The sequence below is a fragment of the Benincasa hispida genome, chromosome 8 (genome assembly GCF_009727055.1).
Source record: "Benincasa hispida cultivar B227 chromosome 8, ASM972705v1, whole genome shotgun sequence".
Lineage (NCBI taxonomy): Eukaryota > Viridiplantae > Streptophyta > Magnoliopsida > Cucurbitales > Cucurbitaceae > Benincasa > Benincasa hispida.
In genome coordinates, this window is record NC_052356.1 from 17,409,003 (window position 1) to 17,427,322 (window position 18,320).

General features: G+C 30.5%; 1 protein-coding gene across 1 annotated transcript; it reads right to left on the reverse strand.

Annotated features, from left to right (window-relative positions):
* Positions 1 to 289: 289 nt before the first annotated feature.
* LOC120082689 (laccase-4-like) lies at positions 290 to 11,373 on the reverse strand. The gene is made up of 6 exons (XM_039037963.1): positions 11,235 to 11,373; positions 6,475 to 6,626; positions 3,332 to 3,576; positions 3,094 to 3,222; positions 1,609 to 2,529; positions 290 to 734 (listed from the first exon to the last, which is right to left on the reverse strand). The coding sequence occupies exons 1-6, from the start codon at positions 11,343 to 11,345 to the stop codon at positions 604 to 606; spliced, it is 1,689 nt and encodes a 562-aa protein (XP_038893891.1). The 5' UTR covers positions 11,346 to 11,373; the 3' UTR covers positions 290 to 603.
* Positions 11,374 to 18,320: the final 6,947 nt, after the last annotated feature.

Below are 18,320 nucleotides of genomic sequence, written 5' to 3' on the forward strand. Positions count from 1 at the left end.
CGAGATGTTGGCAACTAAAGTTTATGATTTAACCTTCTCATTTTACACAATTAACAAAATATAATCTGTGCATTGTAGGTATAAGTGAGTTTTGGACTTGAAAGAAACTTCATATGCATATGTTTTAAGGGGTAGAGATATTTGAAGCAAAGATTTTTTGATCACACACGTTCATTTGTCAATTGAACTATGCTCGTTTTGGTATGTTTTCAAATTAATAGGGAGTAGAAGAGATTTTATATATTTTTGAGGTAAGAAATTACAAAAGGTTTAATGTTAAGAGACACTATTTGTTTAATTGAATTTTATACAGCAATCAATAGTCTATAAATTTAAATTCCCCCTACCAAGCAAATAAAAAAAGAAAAAAAAATGCTCTCCATTGAAGCAGACTCATTAGTCATTCACAATTGAATAACCCGCAAGCAAAATAAACAAGAATCTCAATCTGGTATCATATAGAAATAAGCAGCAGCTTTCTGTTTGCTCAAAAGCACTGTTGGCCTTCTAGGGCATTTCCAATTCCAATAGTACTTCAGACCTTTTTTTTTTCTTTTTTTTTTTTTTTTGGCATTTACATTTTATCAACTTCATGGGGCTTACCTAACATTTGGGAAGGTCATTTGGAGGAGGAAAAAGAGACTCTTCTGGCCCTCTGCCATTGTCCACTAGAAATGCCATCTTCAGCCCCCATGTGGTGTGCACTTCCAAATGACAATGCATAAACCATATCCCTGCCAAAATGAACAACCAAAAACCCCCCCACAAATTACATTAAACATAACAATTTCAATCATTTTCTTTACAAAGAGTCTAAAGCACTTCTCCCTCTTTTCTGAGGTTTTTAGTTGTTAATACTACCTTTCATAAGTTTATATTCTATAATAATGTCATTCTAGGTCGAGTTAGGTTATACTATAGGTTCGGTCGTATAAAGCAATTAGTTTCGTACGTTGATAATTGACATGTCTATTGTATTTTGAATTTTCAACTTAGTTTTAAAAACATGCAATCAGATTTTGTTTTACGTATTTAGATTCACTAAGTTCAACAGATAATTTAAATTCTATTTCGGATTCTATGATCTAAAGAGTGCAAATTCTGAAATATATATATATATATATTCAATGTATCTAGATTTTAAATTTAAAGTTAAAATTGCAAAATTATATAAAATAAAGATAAAAATGCTTAACAATACAATGTCATTATAAACTTAATTTTATATTTTTAAAATTAAAATACATATTATGCAACGTATTATAAATTATATAATATTACAAAACACTAATTATACAAAGAAAAATTAGTATAAAACATGTTCATAAGTTAATCAATAATAGTTTATAATCAACCTAATATTTAGTGGATAACTACAACTAGTTTTATGGTTTATAAATATAGTACCAAGCCTATTTAAAACAATTTGTTTAAATTTAAAATCCAATTTTTGAATCTACTACCAAACACAGAATACAACTATATTTTCATTGAGTCTCTTATTTTAGATTTTGTTTTCAAATTGCCTTGAGGCTCTTAGATACTAAGTTATATATAACTTGTGTTTCTAAATATGCCTTTAGTTTCGAGCAAAGCAAAAGTTGTTACCCGGATTATCAGCTCTGAATCTGATAGCAACCCATCCACCAGAAGGAACTCCAATTGTGTTCCTCTCCACAGGGTCAACAAGATTGAACTTCTTGGGATCTTTCTTGGGATTGAAGTTTCCTAAGCCACTTCCAACGACAAAGAAGTTGAATCCATGAAGATGAACTGGATGATTCTCTGGAGCTATCATTGCAGTGTCTTGTAAAACTAATTGAACCGTAGAGTTGTAGGCCAATCTATATAGCCTAGTCCCATTCGTCGTCTGCAAGTTGCTTGGCTGCTTCCCTGTATAGTCGTATCTTATTGGTGGATTTGCAGGAAAATCATCAGTAAAAACACCATCTATATTGAAGTAATGGGCTTGAAGGAGTGAAATGGTTGGCATAACAAATGTCACATTGTTTATATCTGCCACCACCTGGTTTCCACTCGAGCAAGCTTTGCAAGGGTTAACGCCAAGGCCAACTGTGAAAAACAAGGAATGATCGACTTCTAATGGTACTCTCGCAGGGTATCGTTTTGAGTTCAAGCTCCTAAGTAAGTTTGTGAACTTTGTTGCAATTGGAGTGGCATTTTGAGGAGGCAGGCCAGTGAAGCTGGTAGGGGCAGTAGAAAGTGTGCCCGAGTAGTGTAAAGTAGCAGTGGCAGTCACATTATCAACAGCAACAATGGGGGTGTCCATGAAAGGTGATGCTGAAATAGCATACTTGCCACTTTCAAGGTCGGCAGTCAAAAGGGCATTTGTGGTCTGGCCGGGTGCTATGACAATTGTGTCAGTGTTGAAAGGTTTTGTGTATGCAGCATCGACTTCGACAACGGTGAGTTCGTGGCCAGCAACCTTGAAGAAAAGTTCTTCATTCAGTGCAGCATTGATGATTCGCAACAAATATGTCTTACCAGATTGTACTGGCATACTGAATCCTGAGAAAATCAAATAGGTCCACAATCATATTAGGAGTGTCAAAAGTGCATCACTCAAGAATGCCTCAAAACAGAGCAGAAATTCTTTATTTTAAGTGAGAATGCTAAGGAATGGAACCCAAAATTTTAATAATATTCATGAAAAATATATTGAATATACAAATACTAATCAACCTAACATTTTGTGTTTAATGGTACTTTCGATGTTTTCAAAACGCAAGGTAAACTCCAAGGCAATAAGTCTTCGAATCGCCTAAAGATGAAAGAGAACGAGAAACCAGAACCATAATAGGAGGTCTTATATTCACAACTAATTTGTTTCCTCTAAAATTAGTATTGATAGTCATGCTTCATGCTGAGCTCACAAGTGAGAGTGAAATAAAATATATATACAAAAAGATTCAATATACCCCTATCCTAACAACTACCAAGAATTCTCTGCAAGGAATCCCCAACATCTTTCATGTTAGTTAAGTGCCAACCGCTACCTCAAACAGACAAACCCAAGCACATGATTTTGTTAAAGCTGCATAAACTAAATGCCAACAACATAAATCCCTTTACCTCGAGTGAGGCAACCAAGGACAGGCCCAGGATGGCCATTGATGGTGTGAGCATCAGAGACATTAGGAGCCAAACCAGACTTAGCAGCCTCATTAACAATAGCTTCAATATCAGACTTCCACCACTCACCTGAAAAACCAAAAAACAAAAATAAAGGGTTGGTTGGAGCATTTCAACAAATACCTACAATGCATAAGTCAAAAAGGGCGAACATGAGCACAGTTCAAAGATCAAGTACCCAATATAAGAACCAACTCCTTATGGGGCGTGGGAAATGGATAAGGAACTCCAACTTTGGGCAAAATGACCATGGCGCCATAGAGAGTGGCTCTGAGCCAAAGAATATGGGCGTGCCAGAAAAGAGTGCCTCTCTGGCCGGTGATGGTGAAGTTGTAAACATAGCTTTGCCCTGTTTGAATCGGGCACTGTGTTATATAGGCCGGCCCATCGGCCCATCCTGTCCTTAGCTGTCGAATGCCATGCCTGATTGAATTGTAACCATGAGAGTTATAAGATTCATTAGAATTTTATTTTTATTTTTATTTTCTTTTAACAAATATGTGAAATAAAAAAATCAAATATGATAGCTATGTTGATGTATGTTGTTATGTTTTGATTTGAAGTTAATAGAAGTTTTGAAAAGGATTTTACATTCTTTTATCTTATTTGAAATTTATAAATTATTGATATTCATGTTGTTCAATTGGTTAATCTTCATTTCTACTTGTTGAATTTAAATAAATAAACTTATTAATAAAAGAAAGAAAAATCATCTATTTCTCCATAAACTTTTGGGAATCGCATTGACTAAAACGTCAATAATGCATAATTTTCACTCGTAGACAAGACTTATTTAAATGCAATGGAAGTTATATTTGCTTTAATAATATGTAAAAAATTTCCACATTTATGGTGTGGCTTGTTGGACATACTTTTAAAAATAGAGTGAGACCATTTAACTTTAATGTGAGGTCCATTAATATTTATGAGGACAAATCTATAGTATGAACAAAGGGAATATGGTACTCTCATAGACATCGATATTTTAAGGTCATTTCTCATCATATTTCTAAGTGGAAACATTTATTTGTTTAAGAAAATACAAGATAAAATAATTATTATTTGGGGAGCTTTATAATAGATTTAAATCTTATTTTGGTCCATGAAATTTAAATAATGTTCTATTTTGGTCCTTAAACTTTTAAAATGTTCTTTTTTTTTTTTTAATGTTGTTTTACTTTGGTCTCTAAACTTCTAAAAATGATCATTTTAATCCCGAAACTTTTAAAAAGTGTTTATTTTAGTCCCTAATATTTTAAGATTTTGTTAACTTTTTTTTTAAAAAAAAAGGCGAGGTGACTTATATTTTTGGATGATTAGGATACCAAAGAAATTAGATACACTAAAATCTAGAGTTTCAATTTTAAATAAGATGGCAAAGCATGAGAGTTTAAAAGACATTTTTAGTTTAAATTTTTTGTCGTTCAGTATTTTGGGTATTGGTTGTTAGCTTTTTACTCACCTTCATCCTATTCAATACATCTAGAACTTAGTCATCCAAAAATACAATCTCTCTCACATTTTTGTTGAAGAGTTAACATAATTTTAATAGTAGGGACCAAAATAAAAACTTTTTAAAAATTTAGATATTAAAATTAAAGTTTTTTAAAATTTGTAGTCCAAAATGGAACAAAATTCAAATTTCAAAAATTAAAATAGAATTTAAGCCTTAATAATATCTATAGCCAACAAATCAGCATTTTAAGATTTAATAATACTATAATTATTCTAACATGATACATGTAACACATGTTCAAAAACATAAAAATATAATAGAAGTTCAAATAACATTATTGAATAAATCTTGAGTTTGCCCCACTAAAATATAGCTTAACCATTAAGGCACTTGTAGATTGTCTAAAATCAAAGGCTAGATTCCAGAAAGTTAAATTAAAAAACAATAATTGAAATGTTAATGAAATTGAAAATCTCAACCCAACTAAGTTTAGTTGGTAGCAGGGAAGATAGGATTAGTTGAAAGTTAGTAATATAAATAGAAAAAATTCAAACAAGTTTTAGTTAATAATGTTTCTTTTCAAAATTTTTGTCCTGTCAACAAAAACAATTATTGGTTTTTGCTTAAAATAGAGTTGTTATATTACAAAACAATTTTTGTTTTGAAAATGTACTTGATAATTGGCATAATTGGCATTCTTTTTCTATTAATAAAGATATTAGCAGTATTGGAGGGAAACTCAAATGTATAATTAAACTTTTAAATTAATTAAAATCTATTATAAAGTTTATCATCTCTGGTCTTTTTCACCATAATAATTAGAATCAATTATTTGGTAATCTAAAGTTTTTTTAATTTTAAAAATTATGTTTGTTTTCTTACACTTACTTAATTATAATTTTTATATTTTCTACATAAATGTTTTACTTGAGTCAAATACAAAATATTAAAAACAAATTTGTTACCAACTATTTTTTTTAAATTTTCAAATTTTGACTTCAATTTTGAAAACACTCAATATAGATAATAAAACATATAAACCAATAGATGAAAACATGGTCAAAATTAGGTCGGTCCATGTGGATTTTCGACCTATCTAAGATGGGAAATCTTTGGTTTGACCGAATATGGTTCAAACTGGGGATTTAATTCAAGTCTCGATCGAAAACGGAACGAAGGATGGGTTTCTTAATACATACATACATTTATACATACATACATACATCATACACACATACACACATATATAGCATTATATTTATGATTTCTAAGCTATAAAGCTACTCTGATAACAAACAATAGCTTAAAATTTTAGCTTTAATATCATTTTTATACTAAATAGCATAGTAGTTTAGTGTTAGTTTTTCTTAGATTTTTCATAATATAATAACTTTATTTTTGTATTAAATTTACAATAATGATAAAAATATGTTTCAATTGTTCATTTAAATAGATAAAAACAATAATAATACTAACATATTTCATAAAATATTGAAAATTTTAATATAAATATCAAAGTCTAGTTGATTTTAAATTAAAAAATAATTACTACTAATAATAGTAGGGATCCTTTTTCAAAAGGACCCGATCCTCAAACGGATATTCTTCAACCCCAACCTTAACTTCTCAAAATGGAAAATGAAATGGGAACGGTGATGAGAAATTTATACGAGGATGAAGATGGGAAGTGCATCCCCAACTCCGTCCCACTCCATCGCCTAGATTTTGATAAAAATCAAACTTAAAATTAAGGATGTCTACGATCCAATTTAAATTAAATAGAAAAAAATTAAATTAAAACGCCTATATATGTTAATTTTTTTTAATGTAGAAAGAATATTTAGTGTGTGAGAGAGAAAACTGACCAATGGATGCTAACGTTATATGGGACGTGGTTGACGACTTTAATCAAAACGGTGTCGTCTTCTCTAGCATAAATAGTGGGACCTGGAAACTTTCCATTAATAGTAACTATAGGCTTACTCGAACAAAGTCTCGTAACCTTCCTCATCACCACCTACATATATAATCCTACTCAAGTTATCAAGATAAACAATATAGGATAATTATTGTAGAGAAAATTCTTATAAATAGGAAAACCACAAAAATATTTATACTTTATGCAAAACACTTCAAAAATGTTTTGTACTTTTGGCATTTTTTTACTATAAAATGTAAATATTTTTAAATATTTTTTTATATTTAAAAATATCTCATAATTGTAATGGGAAGTACATCTAATATTAAGAATTAACTGTATAACAATTTTTTTTAAAGAATTTTCAAATATAGCAAAATCTATCAGTAATAGACTCTATCACTAATAGATTTTTATTAATGATATGATCAATTACTCATCCTCTTAGCGATATAGTCTATCATTGATAGACCATACGAGTTAAATCTAAATTTTACAATATTTTTTTTTTAAAAAAAATTGCATTGTAATATATTTACACTTTGAATCTAATTACTATATTTACAATCAATTAATACGAAAGAGGGGTTATTATTTTTTTTAAAAAAATTAACCTTTTTAGTACTTAAATTAATCTAATCAATACAACAAAATATTACTAGAATAACCAAACACAAATCATCCAATAAATCCTATTCAAACTGAACTAATAGATTAATTTTATAAGCTACCCCTATGAAACATTGCTATATAAATAAGCTTCTCTAATTCCATAATAATTTTTGGAAAAGAAATAATCATATTATAAATATTATAAACAAAATAGATGTTCATGTTTAGTGTCCTAAAAGGTATGTAACTTATTTTTTATTGTCCATATGTTTAATGCCAAATGATCCACTTGTCTTATGATTACACATACTCAGTGTCCAAATGGTGCCACATTCTAATTGTTAAATTATCTATAAATATTGGTATTTTGTGAATTTTTGAGATGGTGGATTTTTTTGAGAAAAATAAAGATAGAAATTTTCATATTTGGAAATTATGTTATTTATTTATTTTACTTTTGTTACTTTATATAATTATATATATTTATTTTAATATTAGAATTTTTCGATATTCGTATTCTCGTTCGGTATTATTTTGCTCCTAATCTTACATCACTTATTACTTTTTGTAATTTTGATTTTTGTCTTTTAAGCTCAAAATTTTGTACTTGCTTCAATAAAAGTAGAAAAACCACTTGATTAGAAATAAATGAACTATGAATTGTTATTTTTTTTCCATTATATAGATAAAAGTTGGAGAGTATTATTATAAATGTTATTAATAGTGATTTGTAATCTATTGCAAGTTGCAATCCGCTAGTAGTCTCTTTTTTTCTGTTATTGTCTCTTTCACTATTGTACTTAAAAAGATGATTTGTAACCTTACTTAGATAGTGGTATTATTAACTTATAATAATAATAATAAAAAATTATTATTATTATTATGTCAACATAATTGATATTTAATTCTCCTAAGTTTAAATTCCTAAAATCCACCTTTAATGAATAGAAGAAATAACTTTTTTCAATTAGATTTTTTTGTTTTTTTTTTGTTTTTGGTATTTTTTTTAGTAAAAATTGTGCCCATGTGTATATGTTTAAAAATGGAAAAGCTCGTAATGATAGATTACATTACACCTTTGTATTTCAATATTTAGAAAATCATGCCATGCAATTTATAAAAGTAATTTAAAAATTTTTAATCAAAGTATATAATTCAATAATAATTGACATGTATTTTTCTTTTTAGATTCGAGGTTTAAATTTTCATATCATTATATTATATTAATAAACTTTAAACAATCATGCAATTATTTATAAAATTTACTGATTATATTGTTTTTCCACTTTAACATCACTTTTACTTTTAGCACATCTAGAATAAGTCACATGTATCAATTCGGTCAAAACTAACTAAACAATTTAGTAATAAAATATACTTTTTTTAAATCTTACAAATTACATGAATATATTTGAAATAAATTTTATATGTATGCATGGTCGTACCCAAGGAGTTGATCAGCTTTGCTGAAAAAATTTTCTCACTTCATTCTATATTTAATTGTTTATTTGCAATAATATAAATTTAATCAAAATCTATCTAATAAACATAATTGCGGCATAAGGTTATATTATTATTATTATTATTATTATTATTTTAATATTACAAACCTATTAAATATAAAATTAAATATTGAAAAATCTATTAGATACTTTTAAACTACAACACCTTATTAGCTACAAAATATACCCTTTATAAAATATAGAGATTTAATAGCCAGACATAAATTTAGAGATTAAACTTACATTATGACTTAAAAAAAATAATTAAGAATCCTCTTACACGCACCGCAAATAATTTTACTAGACAAGTCCTTGATTCGTCTGCATTTGTTAAAAAAAAAAAAAAAAAAACTTGTGTAATATATTTTATGTAGATGATTATTATAGTTTGAACTCATTTTCTTTAATCTTTTTGATCTTTTCTTAATTGGTCAGTTTTAATGATCACTAGACCAACTCAAAATAGTTTGTCGTACCAATCAAAAAGAAATTAAAACTATTGTACAACCATAATAAAATAATTTAAAGGTGTAGAATAATTTTGGGATAAGTTCAAGAATAGTATATTTTTTGAAAGTAATAACAAAATTATGGTATATAGAAAAGAAATTACAAAAGTAAAGTGGAGGGAAAAAGTATTGAAAAAAATATGGTAGCAAAATCGTGTACCCGGTACACGATTTTTATGTTAGCTAACAAACTCGTATATGAAGCACAAATACTTCATGTGAGGCAAAGAATCCGTATCAGACACGTATCGGATATTGATACTTCCAGATACTTCCCAGATATATAACTGGCAAGTGATTTGACGTATCTATTTCTACGCGTATTTTTTTTTCAAAAAAAAGATAAACAACTCATCTAATCTTTCCCAATCTAAAACTAGGCAATCTATTTAAAAAGCTCACTACTCGAGTCCAAAACTAAAAGGAAAAAAAATAAATAACGGACCAAACCCTAGACTAGAATCACCTAATCTCCATCTTCACATTTGAGTCCCCGACCAAAATATAAACCATTTTGATATCTTCAACAATTCAAAGAAGAAGTTCTTCGTTTATCTTCATACTTCTCCCTCTAATCTTCTTCTTCTTTGCAATATGAGTTACTTTTCTATTACATTTTTATTAACTATTTTACTTCAACATCTTAGATGTTTTTTTGTATGGTATTTCAGTGTGTATTCTATTTTATGCTATTGTTATTAACTTGTATACTCAATTTATTTATATCCTAGATTCTTTTTTAAAAAAAAATGTATCTTCAACGTATCAGTATCCTCGTTTTTTAGAAATATATATATTAAAAAATGACGCATCCTTAGACGTATCCGTATCTTAGTTTTTTAGAAATTTTAGAAATTGACGAATCACTGTATTTGATCGTATCCGTATATGTTCTGTGTTTCATAGAAATTCGTGGACAGGATCCACGAGTTCCATATTTTTATTATATTTTTATTACTTTTATTATGTTTTTTATTGCTTTTTGATTTAAGTGGATACAAAGGGGAAAAATCTATTTGAATTTCACGGTAAAACAAATCTATGTGAAAAAAAAATAGATTTAGCCTTCATTCATGACTAGAAATTTGATTCAATTTTTATTTTACTATAGGCCTTTAAAAATTTGAATTTTACAATAAAAAAATCTCCAAAAATACAGAAAAAATACTAAAAATTAAAAGTTGACAGAAGTTGGGGAAATGTGGAAAAAAATAGATTTAACCTTAAAGAAATTTGATTCAATTTTTATTTTAACGTAGGCCTTTCAGAATTTGAAAAAAAAAACACTAAAAAATAAAAGAAGTTTATGGGAAAAATGTGAAAAAAATAGATTTAGTCTTAATTCGTGACTAAAATTCAATTTTTATTTTACCGTAGGCCTTTCAGAATTTGAATTTCACTAGAAAATGCAAAAAAAAAAAAAAAAAAAAAATTAAAAAATAAAAGAAGAATAGAAGTTGGGGGAAAATGTGGGAAAAAAAATTTAGAATTAATTCGTGACTAGAAATTTTTATTCCAATTTTAAATTCGTTGGTTAGATAATTTGATTCAATTTTTCATTTTTATTATAACTTTTGAAAATTTGAATTCACAGTAAGGTTCTTCGAAGATGCAAAATACTAAAAAAATTAAGATATAGCAAGTTTGGGAGAAAAAAATGTGAAAAAAATAGATTTAATTTGTGGTGAACGTTAATCGAGGGAAGGGTTGAAGATTTAGCCTTAAATACGTGGACGGGGATACACAATTTATGTGCGATCATAAAATCGTGGACCCACGTCATTGATTTCACAATCCTATTATTTAGTCAATATAACTCTATTTTTGATCAATAATATAAAAATAAGTATTATGTTTTTAAAAAAATTCTGTTTTTTTCAATAATATAGATTTTTTTTTCAATAATCTAAAGTAGAGCTAAGACTAAACTGGTTAAGATATTATATACTATCGACTAAAATGTCCAAAGACGTTTGAACCTATCGCTATGGTTAAACTAAAAACTATATATATTATAAAAAATTTAAAAATTAAAATTAAAATAAAAAAGACCAAAATTATGAATGAAGAAAATATTATCTTACATTAAATTTGTAATGGCGGACGAGGCATTCCACCGGCGGCGGCAGCATGAAACAAAAAACCACCGCCAGCACCGCCGCTACGCCGCCTCTGAAGAACCACAGCGCCGCCATGTTCTCTATTTTCTCCCTTTTCTCTGTGTCAGAGGGATCGATGAATACGAGAAACTATGGAATTTGAAGCTCTCTCTCTACACAATATATATATATTAAAAAATTCATTTGGCCAATTTTAATGGGCTTCGTTACAATGTCATTGCACAGTTAGGTAGACCAAAGCAACGAACACCTAAGCTTAATTTTTTTTTTTTTTTTATATGCATCGAAGCCAATGCCAGAAAGAGAGAGAGAGAGTGATGTATTTAAATTTTTTGATGATGAATTTTTAGACAAATTTGTAAAAACTTAAAGTGGTTGGATAACTATTCCGCTTTATTTTTTTTTTCAAAATTAATTAAGTTTATAAATATTACCCCTATTCAAAATCCCTCTACTAATTGTAATAAACTTAAGCACATGGCTAAAAACGGTAGAAACAGGCGTCATCCTGCTATCGTCCTGCTGGTCAGGCAAACCTGACAGAAGAACCGTTAGTCGCCATGATCAAAGAAGTAAATGTGATTGATGATTGTGAAGGGTGGTGGATAGCGCGCCATGTCTGTCACGATCTTAGTATATTTAAAACTTATACTTAAACTAAGGATAAAAATATTATGTTGGGAGATCACCACTCCACGAAAGTTGTTGAAACCGGCAAAGTGGAACTGAAGTTTACCTCTGGAAAACCCTCATGTTGAAGGACGTCCTGCACACTTCGGAGATAAGAAAGAATTTGGTCTCAGGCTATCTCCTCAACAAAGTTGCATTTACTCACACTATAGGGCCAGACCTATATACCCTTACCAAAAACAATGTATTCGTAGGGAAAGAGTATTCAATTGAGGGAATGTTCAAATTAAATTTAAACCTCAATAAAATAAAATCTTCTGTGTATATGATGTGTTCTATGAATGTTTGGCATGCTAGACTTTGTCATGTGAATAAGAATTTAATTAGTAACATGATTAGGCTGGAAATGGTACCTAAGTTATCCATGAAAGATTTTGATAAATACGAGTATTGTAGTCAGGCTAAAATTACTAAAACTCTGCATAAATCTGTACTTAGGATTTCTGAGCTTCTAGATTTAATTCATTCTGATTTATGTGAATTTGATGGCATATTGACTAGGAACAATAAAAGATATTTCATTACTTTTATTGACGACTTCTCTGATTTTACTTTTGTATATTTGCTGAAAAATAAAAGTGATGCTTTTGATGCCTTCAAATTCTTTGTTTCTGAAATAGAGAATCAGTTTAATAAAAATGTTAAAAGACTTCATAATGATAGGGGAACCGAGTATGACTTGGACAGTTTTAATGAGTTCTTTAACTCACATGGAATAATACACGAAAAGACCGCACCTTATTCTCCTAAAATGAATGGAAAAGCCGAAAGGAAAAATAGAACTTTAGCTGAGCTAGTAGTTTCTATTTTACTTAGTTCAAGAGATGCGTCTTATTGGTAGGGTGAAATCGTTCTTACCATGTGTTATGTCCTAAATAGAATCCCAAAGTCTAAAAATAAAACTTCACCTTACGAAATTCTCAAGAATAAGAAACCAAACTTGTCCTACTTTAGAACATGGGGTTGTCTAGCCTTTGTAAGGATTCTAGACCCAAAAAGGAGAAAGTTGGCTAGTAGAGCTTATGAGTGCGTCTTAGTAAAGCCTATAGGTTCTATGATCTAGTGAACCAAGTGATCATTGAGTCAAATGATGCCGACTTCTTTGAAGATAGATTTCCTTTTAAATCAAGGAATAGTAGGGCTCGAGATCAAGTGATCTAACCCTAGTTAAAATTCCTAACCCTATAGAGGAAACCGACCCAGAATCTAAAAGAAGCAAAAGAGCTAGAATTGCCAAAGATTTCGGAAATGACTTCCTGACCTATAATATAGAAGAAAATCCTAAAGACCTGAGATATGCCCTATACTCAGTAGATGCCAACCTATGACAAGAAGCCATAAATGATGAGATGGACTCACTTGAGTCAAATAGGACTTGGCATTTAGTAGATCTACCCCCAGGTTGCAAGGCAATAAGGTGCAAATGGATCTTAAGGAGGAAACTTGGACCTGATGGAATTGTTGACAAATTTAAAGCTAAGTTAGTGGCAAAGGGCTTTAGACACAAAGAAAACGTAGATTTCTTTGATACATTATCCCTTGTCACTAGAATTACCTTAATCCGTGTCCTGTTTTCTCTCGCTGCCCTTTATAACCTCGTAGTACATCAGATGGATGTAAAGACTGCTTTCCTAAACGGTGAACTTGAAGAAGAGATTTACATGGAATAACCTGAGGATTTTGTAGTCTATGGTCAAGAAAATAAGGTGTGTAAATTAGACAAATCTCTCTATGGACTAAAACAAGCTCCTAAGAAATGGCATGAAAAACTTGACGACCTTATCCTATCTAAAGGTTTCAAGGTTAATGAAAGTGACAAATGCATGTACTATAAGTTTGAAAATAATCTTTGCACTATCTTGTGTTTATATGTAGATGATCTGTTGATCTTTGGGTCGAACTTGCACATCATAAATGATGTGAAATCAATATTAAGTGCAAACTTCGACATGAAAGACTTAGGAGAAGCTAGTGTAATCTTAGGCATTAAATGAATAGGTCTGAAAAGGGAATTTCTTTGGATCAATCTCATTATATAGAAAATATTCTAAAGAAATATAACAACTTTGATTGTAAACCAGCCTGTACTTCTTATGACCCTAGTGTTAAGTTGTTCAAGAACACTAGTGACAGTGTTAATCAATCTGAGTATGCAAGCATCATAGGCAGTCTTAGATACGTTGTTGACTGCACTAGGCCTGACAAGCTTATGCTATAGGATTACTTTGCAGGTTTACAAGCAGACGAAGTAAAGAGCATTGGAATGTTATAGAAAGAGTAATGAGATACTTGAAGAAAACCCAAAACTTAGAATTACATTATCAAAAGTTTCCCACTATCCTGGAAGGGTTCAATAATGCTGACTGGAACTCTCTTTGGGATGATTCAAAGGCTACAAGTGGCTATATCTTTAATATAGTAGGTAGAATTGTCTCTTGGAAGTCTAAGAAACAGACTATTTTAGCCCAATCTACGATGGAGTCAGAAATGATAGCACTAGCAACAACTAGTAAAGAAGTAGGTTTGCTTAAAAGTTTGCTATAAGAGATTTCTTATGGAAAGAGTCGGTAACAACCATATTGATCCATTGCGATAGTACTGCAGCAATCGAAAAAGTTCAGAACCGTTACTACAACGGAAAGAGACGATAAATACATCGTAAGCACAGTACCATTAGAGAGTTCTCACTATTGGTGCAGTTAGAGTGGATCATATACGAACTGATGAAAATTTGGTAGATCCTTTGACGAAAGAACTGGCCAAAGAGAAGGTTTTCAGAACCTCAAAAAGGATGAGACTCATGAAGATGAATCACGGTGAGAAAAACCCAACCTGTAGATTGGAGATCCCAAGAAATAGGTTCAACGGGTAATAACTGATCACGAGTGATATATAGTGAATCATGCTAAATAAAAAAGAGTTCCATTTCTATGACTTATAATCTACGCATAAGCATAAGAAAGGTTGAACTCAGTTCTTAAGGAGATCTATACTTGATGACAAGTGGGGTACCTAGCTACAGGAATACTCTTAATTGACTCACCTATGTGAATGTGGAAGTGAGGGCCGCTTCCTATGGACTTTTTAGGAAAACTCTCTAAAGCATTCACTAAACTGAGATACATGTGTTAGGCCTTAAAGCACGGGCTTTCGTACTACACCCTAATGACACTTTGTATGAGATGCTATTAGAGATAGAGTTCAAAACCAAAGGTTACTCTAGTATATTATGAATCATCTACACTACGTAAAGGTTCAAGTCGTAAGACACCTTTGCTAATGCACAGTGTTGTATAGACCGAAACTACTTGATGAATTTTCTTTTTCTCTTTTGTTTAAATTTTCAAGTGGGGGATTGTTGGGTGAAATTTTAATTTTCAAAAATAAGAGGGAACCAACCTTTGGTTGGAGAATCCCACATTGGAAATTTTTATTTGGAAGCCTCCCTTATATACTCCAACCTTGAGCTTTGGGTTTGGGCCCCAAGGGGTACCCATGTTTTGGAGGGAGTGAGGTGATAGATCAATGTAGGTTCAGTGGACGTCCTACTCGCGCGCCACTGCCGTTCATCCGGTTGGGCGAGGCGAGGCGAATGTGTGTGATTATTATTATTATTATGTTTTAAAACTGAAAAAAGAAAAGGAAAAGGCTTGGTCCTTCGCGCTCATCTTTCGGTGAGTCTTTTGGCCCCTCGCACATTCTGAGGCTATCTGCCTCTTTCTCACTCGACCGTTCCTCGCTAAAGGCCTATAAAAGGCATGGCCTTCAGCAGTTCATTCACATAGTGCTTTTTTGTCACTTCCTTTCGAAAATTCTCAGTTCTCCTCTCCTATTTTTCCACTTCACTTTCCGTTTTCCAAGCAGTTAGTCAGAAATGGTGTGTGTTCCAGTCGGTAATGGTACATTTTCGATCGAATTTTCTGTTTAGGCTGTTTTATCTGGGACGACATGGAAATATTCTTGATCTACTTGCATACTTGGGCAGAGTCGCGAAACGTCTTAAAGAGAGCGAGCTCTGCGACTCAGCCTATAACGAGCTTCTGTTTTGCAGGTTTTGCTCCCGCTTGACTGCCGTGCCTCTGTCTCTTATACACATCTAGATGTGTATATTTACAATGATTAGTATCTTTCAAGTACAATGGTTGAACTTTAACCAAATTTCAAAACAAAAACAAGTTGTAAAATCTACCTTTTTTTTTTAATAAACTAATTAGTATTCAAAACTTAACTTGGTTTTTTAAACCATGATAAAAAATAGATAACAAAGAAAGAAATTTAGTGGACGGAGTATTGTTTATAGGGTTAATTTTTAAAAACAAAAATAATAAACCAAATAGTTAGGGTTTTTTTGTTTTTTGGTTTTTTTAAAAAAAACCTCAAACTCACCTTTTAAACTTCTTATGAAAATATTTCATTTAGAAACTATGAAACTCACTTTTCAAAATCTTTGTTTAATTTTTTAGATATGGGTGGATAGATGATAGAGAATGATAAATGAAAGTATAAAAAGGAGTATAATATTACAAAGGGAATAATAAATTAGATTAGATATATATCGAAATAATGAATATAAAATTGATTTTAAGAATAAGAATATAATATTATTCAGTTAAAAATGGAGGGGAAAGAAAAAAAAGTCAAGTAGACGTAGGTGAAGGTGAGAGAAGGCAGTTGGCTGGATTTGGTGCAACCGTATTGGGGTAAAGTACACCCGATCCTAGCTAACGTAACCAAATTTAGCTTATACTAAATTAAAACTATGGATTAGCTCCAAACTGTCTCTCTTTCATCCACTCACTTAACCCAAAAATATATATAATAATAATAATAATCATAACAATGAGAAAAAAAATGTTTCTGTATTTTGGGTTATGTTGCCTTTGAAGTTAATTGAGTGGTTGAAGGAGAAATTTTGGTCAATCAAATTTCACCATTTTCACATTGAAACCTAATTCATTAAATTTAGGATTTATTAAAGAATTAATTTGTGCCTCTAAATTAAAATTTGGAGACAAACAAATGACAAACTAAAAAAGTCACATGTCTTCTTTATGATAATTTGATTTAACCACCATGATATGTTTGATTAAAGTCAATGGAACTTAAGTGTGGGTCACGATTGATGATTTGGCTAGTAGCCCAATCGAGTCTAAAATTGTGAATGGGATTGGACCAACTAAAGAAATGGTTCACATATGTCTAAAACTAAAGAACCGTTTTGAAATACGTTTAATTTTTTAAATTACTTTAAAATGTCTCATGATTGTCTCATAATTTTTAAAATTACTTTAAAACTAAACTTTCCATTTTATCCCATTTACTCAACATTTGTGGTGTTGCGTTTTTTCAGGAAAACAATATAGAATATTATAATAGAAAATAGAAGCCAATTGCTTAGTGTCCCAAAATCCATGTGTTACCATTTATGTTATCCATGTGTCATGTAGTTATTCATATTTGGTGTTCATGTAAGTCCACATCCTACTTGCCACTTTGCCTATAAATAATGGTATTTAGTAGATCTTAAGAACACACCAACATTGGTGAGAATTCCACTTCCACCAATTGTTAGGATAAATACTTTAAATCTATATTGAATAGATAAACCTAGGATCATTTATGCCAAATTGTCAAAAATAATAACATCCGGATTCCATTGAGAAACTAATGATAGCTTCAAGATGATGATAGATGACTATGGTCTTCCTCAACCAAAACGCCGAATGCCCTTAGTGGGATCTCTCTTTAGATTGGATTCAAGAAAGATTGAATGCTTTTATTGTTTTGGTATATTGGGGACCATAGCCCTAAGGTCTCTTTATATACTAATTCAATTAGGGTTCCCATTAAATTCTAATTAACTAGGAATAGGCTTCTACCCATTAAGTCCATGCTCAATTAGGAATCTAGGGCCTTAATTAATTAGATCACATAATAGGGCCCAATCCAATAAAATAACCCAATGTGATAAATTATTAATCCACATACATAACCCATACTTTAATTAAACATATTATTATTTAAATAAGTCTAACAATCTCCCACTTAGACTATGTCTGTGTACCTGATATAATTAGATCACATAAACCTTAAGCGCGCATAAATAGGTTATTTCAATAATAGAATTTCCCTTTAGTTCAATCTGGTCCATCTCCCGTATTAGCACGGAATCAAGGCGGTTTTCGTCACTACCCTTGTAACTAAACCTTCCTTGATCACCAATTCTAATATATTCGATGACATAGATCAAGTATGGATGGATAGTATGGAAACTATATGCAAAGTGATCTAAATCATGCCTATTTCCAATTGGTCCAAATTCCTTAATGAGATCATTCTAAAAAACTTTATGCTAAACTA